This window comes from Bos indicus x Bos taurus, chromosome 4, assembly GCF_003369695.1.
Source record: "Bos indicus x Bos taurus breed Angus x Brahman F1 hybrid chromosome 4, Bos_hybrid_MaternalHap_v2.0, whole genome shotgun sequence".
NCBI lineage: Eukaryota > Metazoa > Chordata > Mammalia > Artiodactyla > Bovidae > Bos > Bos indicus x Bos taurus.
Window position 1 is genome coordinate 3325654 of NC_040079.1, and position 15636 is coordinate 3341289.

Consider the following 15636-nt stretch of genomic DNA (forward strand, 5'->3'; position numbering starts at 1 on the left):
GGAGGAGAACGGGTCAACAGAGGATGAGATGGTTGGATGGCATCACCGACTTGATGGACATGAGTTTGAGCAAGCTCCAGGAGTTGGTGATGGACAAGGAGGCCTAACATGCTGCAGTCCATGGGGTCGCAGAGTCAGACACAACTGGGCCACTGAACTGAACTGATGTACTGAGAGCCTATTGAGACATTAACACGTTCATGGAAATAGACATTTATTTACATTGAAATATGTTTATGATAATGTGTTATAAAGTTTCCCCCATGTAGTAAACATGGTCAGCATTGTCCCACCAATTACATCTAAGAGGATAAATGTGGAAATGTAATTTTATTACAGGGGATTTATTTTTATCCTTTAAAATAGCATTCTCTGTTTTCTACTTTAGTACAATAACTATGTAACTCAGGTATAATAAAAAATTTGATACAGCACACACACCTAAGCTCTCACAGTGCAGTTTTACCACTCTCTACCCTTCAGTTCCAACAGAGCACACTCGACCCCTCTGTTTCTCTGAATGGAACCCTTTCTCACTGGCCACCACCCCCTCCCAAGAGCCTGCATCACCTGGTCGGATGTTGTCCCCCTCTGGGCTCCTGGGTGGGTCTTCCCCGTGGCTGCTCACTGTCGATGGGGTATCCCAGGTAGGGTTCTGCCCCAGGGCCTCTGTGGCTGCTGCTCCATGTGGGACATGTGGGACCCCCTCCCCCAGACAGCCTACTCGAAGGGTTCCCACAGTCAGACGTCTGCTTAAACCAGCTTCATCAGAAAGAACTTCCAACCATTCCACGTAAAGTGGCAGATCCATAAGTTTCCTTATCTTTAAAAGTCAGTTGTTTAAGTCGCAAACGGGAAAATGTTCCAGAAGGGCCAGCAGATGGCCACAGACTGGGTACTTTACTAAAGATTCCAGACACCAAAAGGTAGAAACAAAAGCAGTCCACCCAGCCATGTAATGATTCCCACCTTGAACCAGAGCCCTGGCCTGAGGGGCCACTGAGGAGCACGGCACCTGGTCCGCCTTGAACCAGAGCCCTGGCCTGAGGGGCCACTGAGGAGCATGGGGCCTGGTCCTGCCTGACGCCACGCCTGTCTCCAGTCCTGCATCCTTTACATGAACTGAGACAAAAAGGCCGATGTCAGCCAGGAGTGTCTGAGGGTAAGACGGACACTGCGTATCCTGAAGGCAGAGCTGGCAGAAGTTCTTGATGGATTAGATATGAAGTACACGAAAAAGAGTGGAGACAACGATGACTCCAAGTCTTTCAGCCTGTTCTGCCAGAAGAACAAATTTCTCATCAACTGATTTGGGAGTGGCTGTGGATGGGACTTCCCAGGTGGCGCTAGGGGTAAAGAAGCTGGCTGCCAATGTAGGAGACATAAGAGATGGGGGTTCCATCCCTGGGTTGGGAAGATCCCCTGGAGGAGGAAATGGCAACCCACTCTAGTACTCTTACCTGGAGACAGACAGAGGAGCCTGGTGGGCTACAGTCCATGGGGCTGCACAGAGTCGGACAGGACTGAAGCAACTTAGCACGTGGATGGTGCGGCCGCTTTTTTTTTGGCGAGGAGGGGGTGAACTCATATTTGGTGATATTAAAGTCAGGGTTGTATGTCTGTGAGACATCTGAGAACTTCAGGGGAGAGGTCTGGTCTGGAGAATAAGTTAGGGGTCATCAGTAGGCGGAGAATATTTTAAGTCATGAGACTAGATGGAAACTCGGAGGGGGTGAGTGTAGACACCGAAAGAGAAGGGGAAGACTGAGACCCAGGCCCACCAACATCAGAAGTCAGAAACAGCAGCTCAGGAGGCAGAGACTAAACCAAGAGAACGTGACGGCACGGAGGTCGAGTGAGAGAGCCGGTGCAGGCGGAGGGAGGGGTGGGTTGTGTCAGATGCTGCTGACGGGCAGACTGAGCAGAGGTCTGGGATGCGATGGTGGACTCTAGCAACCTGGAGGCTCCTGGTGACCTCGACAAGAGAAGGGGCAGGGCGTCCTACGGGAGAAAGCCTAACCAGAGTGGGCTTAGCAAGAGCTGGAGAAGTACCTGGGGACGATACAGGGGCACCCATTTCCAGTTGCGAATAGGAACAAGAAATCGGGCAGCGCCTGGCGGGGAAGGTGGAGCCCAGCTGAGCCTTCCGCGTGTTTTTGGAGACCCAAGCAGCAGTATATCTGCTTGATGATGTGAATAATCTAACACAGAGATGAAACACCGACATAGAGAGAAGAAAGGAGATATGTGCTGCAGTCATTCCTCAAGTAAGCGAGGCACATTCACCCCTAACTTCTAGGGGCTGAGCAGACAGGTCACACTGCGGTTTCAGGCTGGGGGAGGCGCAGAGCGCATGGCAGGTGCAGACACTGGCGGGTAAGGAGGTGAGATGGTGGGAGTATTCTTTTTCTTTCTCCTGGTAGGTTTGGATGGGAAGTAGAATGGGAAGAAGGTTTGGAGGGGTAAGGAAAGAGAAGAAGGTCTGAAACGATTTATCATCTAGGAGCTGGAAAGAATGAGTAGACAAGGAGAGCCCAGGAAGATGGATCCATGGAGGTAAACAGACTTAAGCGTCTGAAGTAACCTAAGAGCGCATCACAGAGGCCACCTCATATCACAGCATCCCAGCACAGCACAGTCAGAGGTACAGAAGGCTGAGAAGTCCAGTGTGGTCACTTACAAAAGACAGAAGAGTTTATTCAACTAAGCAAATGAGTGACCACACCCTGGGTAATTGCAGGAAGCACAGGCCTCTTCCTTTGCAGGTGGGAGTTTGAGTGAACTCAGATGTTGCCAGCTATACTGTTCCATACATCTCAATAGGCTGCTGCTGCTAAGTCGCTTCAGTCGTGTCCGACTCTGTGTGACCCCATAGACGGCAGCCCATCAGGCTCCCCTGTCCCTGGGATTCTCCAGACAAGAACACTGGAATGGGTTGCCGTTTCCTTAGCTGCAACAAATACCTGAGGGAGGTGTACAAGGGCTTTAGGACACGGGAGAATTAGAAGGCTGTTACATCAATCATTTTCAGAAAAGGTAGATCAAAAAAGTGTCCCCAGGATGACAGGGGGTGAGGAGAAATGTAACTCCAATTCATTTTTTCCCTGATAAATAAAATGTATTAGTTCTACATGATTAACTCCAATATTAAACTGAAGATAATACGTTTGTTAACTTTAATGGTTAATGTTCACTAAAAATGTCAAGTCTCTTTCTTGGGGAATTGCACCATTTTTCTTGATCACTTGTGTTCTGTTATTTCAACATAGGCACCATGGGAATAAGGAGTCCTAAAATAGAGAAGTTAAGGAATGGCAATAATTCTGAAATACTCATAACCTACAGTCTTGGTTAAACACACAATGTAGCCAGGGAGGTTGAAGAGACTGACTGCAGACTTTGGTTCTATACAATGTAGCTATTTACAGACACCAGTGCAGCTGTTTATAGGTTTGAATCTGAATTTTGCTACTTATTAACCATGTGATATTGATCAAGTCATTTAAACACAGTTGGCTCAGCTTCCTCATCTGTAAAATGTGAATAACGGTGTGTGTGTGTGTGCCAAGTCCCTCAGTCGTGTCCGACTCTTTGCAACCCCATGGACTGCAGCCCGCCAGGCTCCTCTGTCCATGGGATTCTCCAGGCAAGAGTACTGGAGTGGGCTGCCATCCCCTCCTCCAGGAAACCTTCCTGACCCAGGGATTGAACCCACGTCTCTTATGTCTCCTGGATTGGCATGTGGGTTCCTTACCACTAGTGCCCCCCGGGAAGGCCAAGTGAATAATGGTAACTGTGAGAATTCATTGATTTAAAGTGTGCAAAGCACTTAGCCCAGAACTTAAGATATGGGAAGCCCCCAGTAGATGATGGTGATGATGATGGTGGTGATATGCTGATGATAATAATGATGGTGATGTGATGATGGTGGTGGTGGTGGTGCTGATGTTGACAGCAAGGAAGAAGAAGGGGAGGAAGTGCAGACAGAGGAGAAAGGAGGAAGAAGAGGAGAAGAATGAGGCTGTTGTAGTGATGATGGTGGTAGATGGTGGTGGTGGTGGTGGTGACTCCAAGTCACCCGGAGGGAAACTGTTCCGTGGGCAAAAGCATGTCTTTCTGGGGGTCCAGCAACTTGCCTGCCACATTGTAGACACTCGCTGCTGCTGCTGCTGCTGCTGCTAAGTCGCTTCAGTCGTGTCCAACTCTGTGCGACCCCATAGACAGCAGCCCATCAGGCTCCCCCGTCCCTGGGATTCTCCAGTCAAGAACACCGGAGTGGGTTGCCATTTCCTTCTCCAATGCATGAAAGTGAAAAGTGAAAGTGAAGTCGCTCAGTCGTGTCCAACTCTTCGCGACCCCATGGACTGCAGCCCACCAGGCTCCTCCATCCATGGGATTTTCCAGGCGAGGGTACTGCAGTGGGGTGCCATTGCCTTCTCCGTGTAGACACTCAATAAACACTAATTAAATGAATTAATGTTCTGATCATTTCTAAAGCTCATCTCAGCTCCACGACAATCCACGATCCTACGAAATGTAGGATTCTTTCCCTGGGTTTTCACATTTAGACTTGTAAGGTTAAAAAATGAATGAATTCTTTATGGCATTTGTAAACCTCACAGTGTAAGGCACAGTTAGTCACCACAAAGTCACTTCATTCACTTTAAGCTACTGCATCTTCAAGGAGCAGGAAGAAAGAGACTGATCAGGAAGAGGAATCAGTGAAAGGAGGAGGGGGCAGCTAGAAAATAGGGTTGGGGGAGGAAACAGTTATGTTCCCTTAGATTTCTGATGGTGCCTGGTCTCTGGGGAGACCTGACTACTTGGTTATCCCACAACAAAACTTCACACTGGGCCTACAATTACAAAGAAAGACTCCTCTTACAAAAGCTCCTGGACATAAAAGGCATGTTTCTTTGAACCACAGGTCATCTTATGAGTAGATTTAACCTGCTGGGCATTTTCTGCTGGGCACAAGGCCACTTCCTGACTTCTTGTATTAACTCCCAACTTTGTGGATAGAGTGAAATTTTGGCCAGAAAGCCAGCACATCTCAGGACCAGCTCCATGCCTCTGTATTATAAATTAGTTCATGAAAGACCAACGCCTTATAACAGCAACCACCGCAGGTTCCTATAGAAACTTGGGTGCCCTTGAGTCTCCAGATCTCTGCCTACACTTTTTACATTGTCTGCATAGGAAATGCTGAGGCAGGCTGAGCCGGAGGGCATGGACACTCTATTCTAAAGGCTTGCCTATATTATTTGAGCACTCATGGGGTCTTGGCAGGGCCCCCCTCCGATTGCCTCTGAACCCTCTACCTTTGAGACCGAGTGTATGCACCATCTTTGAAACTCCTTCTCGGGAAGAACGAGGAAATCACATCCTTGCTGCATGTTGTGTCACGACTGCCATTGGTCGCTGTTTGTCTCCCGAATGATGCTGTGCTCCTTAAGACAGTCATCATCTTTTATTCCCAAGGTCTGGCCCAGAGCATGCGATCAGTGCTCAATCCTTCCTCTGCGATGGGTATACACAAGCAGGAAGCCGATGCCAAGTCCCCTCAGCACCAAAGGTAAAAGTATTTCGTCCAACAACAAAGACCTTGGCTCCATCAATGATTTGGATTTCCGTGTGTGCCTCCCACTGGTATTCACAGCACGCTGCTCTCATTTCTTCCCAATTGCCTCTTATAAAATACATTCCCTCTGAGATTCAGCCACTCCTTTCATTTTTAAATAAGCAAATCTAAGAACCAGAAATTAATACGGAAGCCGCAGTGAAGGACAAAGGAGAAGCTACTGCCCAGTGGGAGACGGAAGGCAAAGAGTCATCGCTGGTTGCTTTTCGACAGTTCGGAAAGCATAAATGGCATTTCAGAGGAGCTTGACAGCGAGAAAATAGGACACAGTGTCATTCAACAAAGTATCGGTGGAAAGAGCACAAAATGGGGAGGAAGTTAGGAGACAGGCTCCCAGCTTCAGCTGTGTCACTAACTAGCTCTATGACCTCAGAGAGGTCACTCAACCTCTCTCGGCCTCATTTACCATAAAAGCCAGGCTGTGAACTAGACCTCTAGTATTCCACTACAAAGGTTCTCTGCCCCGAGGATCAGTTTTCAAGTGCATCCCATGGAGGCTAAGACGAAATGAAAACAGTATCTGTGGAGATAACTGGAGAGGTTCTAGGACCAGACTGTGCAAGAGGGATGCAGAGAAGCCTGCAGAGGATGGGGGAGCAGTCACTTACATCTTTTTCCCCCAGGACTGCAGTATAGAATTATTTCAGACCCAACTAAAGGAAATAGACTATTTTGAACCAACAAATGTAAACAAACTGCCTTTCACCTCCAGGTCTATATTGCTTTGTGGTTTAAAAAAAAAATCCCCAAACAAGAAAACAAGATTTCATCTAGACTAAAACTCGAGAGGAAGATTAAGTTATCCGCATGTGGGCACTGAACTCCACTGTTCCCTTCACTAGGCAGCATTCTAGAAGAATCCTTTCAGTTCCTTTTGGTGCCTGGACCTAGCCGGGAGTGAAAGCGAGAGGAGCACAAAAGGGAATAAAGAAATGCGGAGGAGGGAGGAAGGCTCAGCTGTGTCTCCCCCTGTCCTGTTGCTTAGCAACATCTCACGTCTGGGTCTGAGAGGCACGGATTCACGGAGGCGACACCGAAGACCCATTTCTCATGAAGGAGCAGCCTGATTTGACCAGATACACATTTTCTTAGAATGATGATGAGATGACGACCAGAGCAAGAGCTCTGTGGACCCACTTCTACAGCCAGAGAGAGACGGTGAAAGGCAGATGACAGAACCCAAGCTCTCAAAGAGGGGCAGAGAGTAGGAGCGTGAGTCCCCAGATGCACTCAGGACTCACCACTTATCCACTTAGCCTCGGGGTCGTGGATTTTGAAATCTTCACTGAAGAGGTCTTCCACAGTCACCTTCTTCTTTTGAGACAGACTGTTATCTTCCGCTAGAAAAGAGCAAGGCACAGAGACAAAAAATTTTATTTCTTGGTTAAAAAAAAGAGGACCATAAAACATTCTGATTGCCACCCCGAAATAGTATACAGGGTTAAACATAACTTCTATACATAGTGCTGAACAAAAGCCAGGCATGCTTTTTGCTTTTATCAATACCAGGTCGCTCAGTGGTAAAAAAAAAAATCCGCCTGCCAATGCGGGAGACACCAGTTTGATCCCCAGGAGAAGGAAATGGCAACCCACTCCAGTATTCTTGCCTGAGAAATCCCACGGACAGAGGAGCCTGGTGGGTGGGCTACAGACCACGGGGTCACAAAAGAATTGGACGTGTCTGCAGGACTAAACAATCAGAACAAAGCTATCGAAAGCTATGGTAAGGGGACTCAGTACAGTAAAATGGCATCATTATGCCCTCTCGACCTGTAAAACGTAAATAACCGTATTTCTTAGATATGACGGTAAATAACTGTTGAAAAACTGACTGATGAGCAATAAGCTGGAAATAGTTAAAAAAAAACAGAAGGGATCACAACTGTATTATGTAACCAGTCATTCATTAAGCATTCATAATGGCAACCGCAAACACCACACTGGGTGCCTGAAATCCAAAAACAAGTAGCACGTTCCTTAGGTATTTATTCCCCATATGCCTCACTCGTTCCTGGCTGCTTTCAGGTTGGGGATTAGTCCTCCAGATAAGGATATACCCCAAATTCTGCATGCAAACTACCAGATTCTGACCTCCCCGCCTCCCCTGGATCAGCAGGCTTGGGAGTAAGCACCCGGAATAAGACTTGACCATCCATCCAAAGAGGAGGTATTCAGGTAATGACACCAGCGGGGAGACTTTAGGAACCTGGCAGCTTTTATCCTACTTCCTAAGGCTGAAGTTTCTGGGGATTTAGATCTGCCTCAGAGAGGTTCTCTCATTACAGGCACAAAAATTCATTCATCTACTTTGACAAGACAATAGGCTGTCCACCTTCTGACCTGTGAGTCTGAGCAGATTAAAGCCGGGCAGGAACAGAGACGCAAACGCAGGGAACAGAAGGTGTGGAAGTGGCGGGGGCAGGAGATGGGAAGACCAGGAGGCTGGGACTGACAGAGCCATACAACCATGCACAGACAGCGAGTGGGAAGCTGCGTGTTAAGCAAGGAGCTTGGCTTGGGGAGGCCATCTCTCTGCGGATACAGAGGGGTGGGCTGGGGGCGGTGGGGGGAGGCTCAAGAGGGAGGGGCCGTGTGCACACTTACAGCTGAGTCATGCTGCTGAACAGCAGAAACTAACAGCACATTGTAAAGCAAGTATACCTCTCCCCCCGAGACCCCCACTGGACAGGACATCAAACCACCCTCGCTGCTGTTATACTAACAAGACATTCTTTATCTTAACTTTGATGTCCATCATTTACGTAGAATGTTTATTTACGACCCTGCTCTGTGAAATAAAAGATGCCTCCTTTGCTGCCCTTTTCCTGGAGATTCAGGCCCTCATTTCTTCTGGTTTTGTGCTGGGCTGCTGCGTGGGGTTATCAGGACTGTTAATTAGGGTGTGTAGGTCTGTGCATCCTGCGTGAGGTGGTTTCAGCTCACTGCGTTTTTACACGGGGATGTTTGGTTGTTATGTCTGTTTCTCTCCAGTTCTGGCTGTTGAGCCAGCCTTCACTTCTTGGGCTGTCATAGTGCTTGCCCTCAACAGTACCCTTTGCCTCTTTCAGCTTTCTGTTTCAAAGTCTGTGGCAGGTTGGGGAAACAAAAAAAATTTTTTATATTACAGAATGAAAAAATGATAATCTCTGAATGAAATCCTCAAAGCTTCTAGGATTCTAGCATATAGATGTTGTTACATCTCCTATGGTTTCTTTTTTGTGGCCTCCCTGGGCATGAAAGATTACTGAAATTCGCAGAAACATTGCACACTGCCTTGTATCTCGCATATCAAATAGGATTAGTGCGTGTAAAAGTCTTTTGAAATGTACAGGATGATGAGGCTTGAGGTGGCCTTCCTGCTAGACGTGATGGTATGTGGAGCTCTCCTAGGTGCCAATCAAAGCATGTTAAAGCCAATCCTAGTTCTTCCCTCTAGGACTTTCTTATCTGCCTCTGAAGCAGTCTCGAAAAAAGATACACTGCTTCAAGCATGATGCATTTCAGTATAGAAAACAGACAATAAATGAAAATTTTAAAGATTACTAGACATAGATCTAATAAAGTTATACCATGAGCTAGTAATTAAGAAGTAGATTTACAACTAGTTGATAAAGAAGTCCTGGAGCTCTCATGCACATTTAGTGATTAGAGACAACAAAACTGTACTATAAACAGCAAACTTGGTAAGAGACTAGATCTTAATTTTTCCCACCCTAAAAAAGAACATAATCATGTGGCCTTACAGAGGGTGTTAGCTGATCCTACAAAGGCATCATGTTGCAACATATAAATGCATCAAACCAACATGTTGCATACCTTAAACCTGTGTGTTAGTCACTCAGTCGTGTCTGGTTGCAACATATAAATGCATCAAACCAACATGTTGCACACCTTAAACCTGTGTGTTAGTCACTCAGTCGTGTCCGACTCTTTGAGACCCTGTGGACTGTAGCTTGAAAGGCTCCTCTGTCCACAGGATTCTCCAGGCAAGAATACTGGAGCGGGCTGCCACGCCCTCCTCCTGGGGATCTTCCCGACCCAGGGATCGAGCCCGCCTCTTTCACGTCTCCTGCACTGGCAGGCACGTTCTTTACCACTAGTCCCACCTGGGAAGCCCTAAACTTACACAGTATCAAATATATTTCAATTAAAATACAACAAATAAAGCAAGAACAAGAGTAAATATGTCAGACACTCAAATACATGGTCAGAAAATAACTAATCATAGTAAAGCTTACATTTTATCTAAGTAAACACTTCTATGCAGGGATGGATCTAGCTCCACATTTTGGTATCCATAGGAAGCCCAACAAGAATGGAAGACTGCCATTTAAACAAACTTTGGGTCAAATGTGAAAAGCCGATCTATTCACTTTCTGAGAAGTTTTTCTTTTCACAAACGATTGTTCTATTCATCAAAACAAAAAGTTGATTTTTTTTTTTTTTTTTGCCACACTGCATGGCATGCAGAACTTCCCTGACCAGGGATCGAACTCATGCCCCCTGCATTGGAAGCATGGAGGCTTAACCACTGGACCACCAAAAATGTGTTTTATTTTTAAAAAACTACTACTTCCTTGGGTTTTTTTGTTAAATACTTTAAATCTTCTATGACTTAAATAGGGAGAGCCTACAGTGGCAGCGTTGCTGCTGCTGCTGCTGCTGAGTCGCTTCAGTCGTGTCCGACTCTGCGCAACCCCGTAGACGGCAGCCCACCAGGCTCCCCCGTCCCTGGGATTCTCCAGGCAGGAGCACTGGAGTGGGTTGCCATTCCCTTCTCCAATGCGTGAAAGTGAAAAGTGAAAGGGAAGTCGCTCAGTTGTGCCCGACTCTTAGTGACCCCATGGACTGCAGCCCACCAGGCTCCTCCATCCATGGGGTTTTCCAGGCAAGAGCACTGGAGTGGGTGCCACTGCCTTCTCCAGTGACAGCATTACTGTATGCTGTTACTATACTATTACTCTATACTACAGCATTACTATAGAAAGTGCTCCGTTCAAGCCGGGACAGGTGTTTCTGTCAATAGTCAGCCCTCCCTCCTCAAGACACTCTCCGCTGGCCCCTCCGGAGCCTGACGGCTTGTTCACACGGTCAGGCGCTATCTAAGCTACGGACTTACAGCCTGATGCATTCCAAAATCCTCCGAGGAGGGGACAAGCACAAGGGACCGCCATGCTCAGAAGTCAGGCTGAGCCCCGAAGAGCCACAAACGGAAGAGCCTGGAAGCGACTCTGACTCTCAGAATCGCACAGAGAAATGGAGCCAGCGCGGACAGAATGGCCACACTGCGAGGGTGACAGGGCTGAGGGCGGCTGTGCCTGCTGTGTAGGAGGAGGCTGCAGGGCAAAAAGCAGGGGGAACTGAGAAAAGACCCTGCTGGCCAAGGTAACATAACGGAGGAACGTTCAAGCCGGGAGGACTGCAAGGCTGTGAAGCCATTGATGCCTGCAGTGTTTTCAGGAGACTGAGTGGGCTGGTGCTGGTGCAGTAGAAAGTGTGCGCTGAAAATGTCCAGCGAGGAAGGCATAGTCTCCCATATTTGATATTCTGAAATTCCATTAGAAAAATGTCCAGTTGTGGCTTTTCTTTAAATATCCTGCTCACCAGTCAGTACTCTTCACAGTCTAAGAACTGCCTCTCTTGGCATCAGGAATGCTATCAGTAACCCTCCAATTCAGGGCTGCCTCTCCGTCGTTCCAGACCCGCTGGGCCTCGCCAGGAACCTCCAGGTCTCCTGCATTTTCATGTCTGCGGGAGGATTTGCATTATTTCTTCAGCTCAATTTTTATCTCCTGTGTGTCAAGCTCTTTCATTTTGCTGTTTTAAATTTCTAAATAATTAATTTTAATTCCTAATATTCCTAATTAGCTTTATCAAGATCATCTGCTCTTAGGTTCCAAGCTCTTTTCTCAAATTGATAATTTTGAAAACAACTTTTCAGTCATTTTCTGCTGTGCCTAATAGATTTCTATTTCTTCGGAGTCAAGGTCTCACGTGTGTTAAGCTGGTGTCCTGCTTTGAGGGGCTGGTTTCTTTGGGTCCTTGTGATGTACAGTGACAACTCTGAAATGTTTCGCCATGTTTGGAGGACTCTGACAATTACTACCTCTCAATCCTGCAAGGAGGAGGAAGGAAAGCCATTTTATGGAAAGTAGACCCGAGCTCCTGAGAGGTTAAGTGGCTTCTCTAAAGGTGTGCAGGAGGACAGTAAAGCCAGCATTAACCATATTTGCAGGAGAATTTAAATACTGACATTATTCACAGAATCTGGCTTGCTCATAACATATTCCAGAGCCAGGAAGCTAATAAAATCACAAAACGCAGGTAACGTTTATGATGATCTTGACAGAACACTGCTCTCCAGGTGAAAATGTTTTCTGTAATAAAGAAAAGATTGGGAAAAAGTTTTCAAGGCATACATTTCCTTAACTGGAAAAAACTTGGCCATCAAATCAGATCCCAACGAATGCACCCTACAATGACGGGCACACAACAAGTGGCACTCCGCTGTGAACGGTGTGGGTGATGTCAAGCACTAAGTGCTTTCAAAACCCAAGAGGAAAACGACAGTGGTGGGCATGTCAGATGTACATCCACAGGGAGACAGACCCCAGCCTGAGATGCAGAGCAAAACCACTCTAATGCTCAGAATCAGTCACTGGGAAACTCGTGTGTTATGTCCATAGAAGTTGATAATCTGTGTGCGTTTCCATACAGACACCTACGGAAGAACACGTGGAAATCAATTTTTTATTTTTCAGCATCTGCACTGTTAATTCACAAGTTCCAATGACACAGAGTTTGCTGAGAAGCAAGTCGCTGCAGCCTTTTCCATTAACAAGCATCCTAACACAGCTGTGCAGAAAAGGAAACAGCTCAGTGAACACAGAGGGAGCATTTCCCTTCACTGTGCTTGCATGTCAGTGCTAAATGAGCGCTCTGTGCCAGATACAGTTACAGGTTGGGTCCAATAATTCCAATTAGATTTCTTTTCTCTTCTCTAATAGAAAAAGTACAATAAATAATGATGTCTGCTGTACATACTACTCATATTTCTTCAGTAGATTCTTGTCCTAATGAAAGAATAAATTTAGTTATGCTTCACTATCAACGGCTTAGGAACAATGACATTTAAACCAGGTAACATATCAACCACCTCAGATATGCAGATGATGCTATTCTAACAGCAGAAGGTGAAGAGGAACTAAAGAGCCTCTTGATGAGGTTGCAAGAGGAGAGTGAAAAAAACTGGCTTGAAACTCAACATTCAAAAAACTAAGATCACGGCATCCAGTCCCATTGCTTCTTGGCAAACAGAAGGGGTAAAGTGAAAGCAGGGATAAATTTTATTTTCTTGGGCTCCAAAATCGCGGGAACAGTGACTGCAGCCACCAAATTAAAAGACGCTGGCTCCTTGGAAGAAAAGCTATGACAAACCCAGACAGCATAGTCAAAAGCAGAGACATCACTCTGTTGACAAAGGTGCACACAGCCAAAGCTATGGTTTTCTTCAGCAGAGTTGGCCCATAAAGAAGGCTGAGCACTGAAGAACTGAGGCTTTTGAATTGTGCTGGAGAAGACTCTTGACAGTCCCTTGGACTGCAAGGAGATCAAACCAGTCAGTCCCAAGGGAAATCAGTCCTGAATATTCATTGGAAGGACTGACGCTGAAGCTGAAGCTCCAATACTTTGGCTACCTGATGCGAAGAGCCGACTCATTGGAAAAGACCCTGATGCTGGGAAAGACCGAGGGCAGGAGGAGAAGGGGACGACAGAGGAGGAGATGGTTGGGTGGCATCACCGACTCAATGGACATGAGTTTGAACAAACTCCAGGAGACAGTGAAGGAGAGGGAAGCCTGGTGTGCTGCTGTTCACGGGGTTGCAGAGTCGGACAGAACTGAGCAACTGAACAACAGCAACGCTATGATCTAAGTTTAGAAGATTTGCATTATTCCTCTCTAAAATTCCATCACCATTAGCAGTCACTCCCCACGTCCACCCACTTCTTGCCAATCCTAAGCAATGAAAAATTTGTTTTCTGTATCTATACATTTGGTTAGTATGAGTAATTCATATGGAATCATACAATATCTTATCTTTTTTTATTGGTAATTTCATTTTCAAGTTTCTTCCATGTGATAATATGTAATAACATGTACCAGCACTTTATTCCTTTTTATGAGTGAATAATGTTTCAAACCTAATAGTGTTGAGCATCTTTTCATGTGCTTATTGGCTATTTCTGTATTTCCTTTGGAGAATTATCTCCTCTTATCCAGACTGTAAAACATGCGGAAGTTGAGAAATTCACTTCACTAGATGTGGCTTAACATACTTTTGCCAATGTGACAGAAAGATCAGAATCTCAGGGTGTTCAGTCACATAAAAATCTCATTGAAGAGCCTAACTGTGTAACTCATAATCTTTTCAGCCATCTCAGCAGAAGCCAAACACAGAGATGGGAGTATGTAGCTAACTCCTCTGGAGGGGTCTCTGGTCTAATGGAATGAATCCCCATGACATACATAGGAAACCCACAGGTTCTTAAGAATTGTATCTCTGCAGAAGCTCTGCCAGCTTGGACTGAAAAGGACACAGAGACTATGAAATAAAAGAAGGCTGGCAGACCTCCAGCCTCCTCAGACAAGAAATATGCTGATAAACCTACTCAGCTACAAACTCATGCTGCCTTTCATGAAGAAGAAACATGCCCCCAGAGGACAGAGTTACAATCCGCAGACCATTATTCCCAGGACTTTAAACACACAGGGAGTATGTCCAAGTGAATTTACAAGTGTTTTGGAACTGGTAACCCCTTTTTTCCTTAAAATTTCTCCTTTTTGGAACAGAAATACTTATAACTGTTACCCTATGCCTGTGTCACCATTACTTTCAGGAGAAGACACCACTTATTTCTTTAGTCCCACAGGTTCACAATAGTGATGAATTCCACCCCGGGATAGAGTACACCCAGAGTCTTACTCATAACTCATTGATGATGGTATTTGGGACTGCTGAGCTGATGAAATTTTGGACTTTGAACTGATTCTGGAATAGTTTGAAACTTCTGGGGTCTCAGAACGGAGTGGATATACTTTGTATGTGGGATGGATGTAAATCTTTGAAGGCCAGAGGTCAGACTGTGTAGGCAAAATAATACACAGCAAAGATATCCATGTTGCTCAGTTGTGTCCGACTCTTTGTGACCCCATGGACTGCAGCAGAGCAGGCCTCCCTGTCCATCACCAACTCCCAGAGTTAGGTCAAACCCACATCCATTGAGTCGGTGATGCCATCCCACCATCTCATCCTCTGTCGTCCCCTTCTCCTCCTGCCCTCAATCTTTCCCAGCATCAGGGTCTTTCCAATGAGTCGGTTCTTCGCATCAGATGTCCATATGTACCGGTGTTATGGACTGAACCGACTCCTCTCTCTCCAATGCACATGTGGAAGCCTGAGTCTGCATGTGACTGTACTGGCGACAGAGCCTTGAAGGAGGCAGTAAAATGAGATCGTAAACGTGAGGCTCTGGTCTAGTAGCCCTGGTCTCCTTGTAAGGAGACAGGACAAGAGACAGAGCTCTCTCTCTCTCTCTCCCTCTGCAAATTCAAGCAGAGAAAAAGCAATGTGAGACCCAGTGACCAGGTCCATCTGCAGCCGGGAGGAGAGGCCACACTAGAAACCAACCCTGCTGGCCCTTCACCTGGGGCTTAAAGACTCAAGAACCGTGAGAAAATACATTTCTGTTGTTTGGACCCGCTCTGTGGCTTCATTAGGTCAGCCCAGGCGAGTAATACAACTAGCATTTTCAAGATTTCAATTTCCAAACTTTTGCTGCTAGTGCCTAAGAAATACAATTAATATTTGAATATAGACCTCGTATTCCATGTTCTTTCTACAACTACCCCTAAATGTATTAGCATTATCTACACAATTTTTTCATTTTGTCTGCAATGAAGATAGTTTTTCTTTTTAATTTCAAATAGAAACAAT

The 15636-nt window shown here is 46.1% G+C and overlaps 1 protein-coding gene across 4 annotated transcripts in view; it reads right to left on the minus strand.

Moving 5' to 3' along the window:
- Nucleotides 1-15636, minus strand: part of DPP6 (dipeptidyl peptidase like 6) — a 1064355-nt gene that overhangs the window by 336443 nt on the left and 712276 nt on the right. For all 4 annotated transcript variants that reach the window (XM_027538503.1, XM_027538505.1, XM_027538502.1 and 1 more), the window contains exon 3: nt 6883-6981. In XM_027538503.1, coding sequence (XP_027394304.1) covers nt 6883-6981 — 99 coding nt within the window. The remainder of the gene's footprint in view (nt 1-6882; nt 6982-15636) is intronic.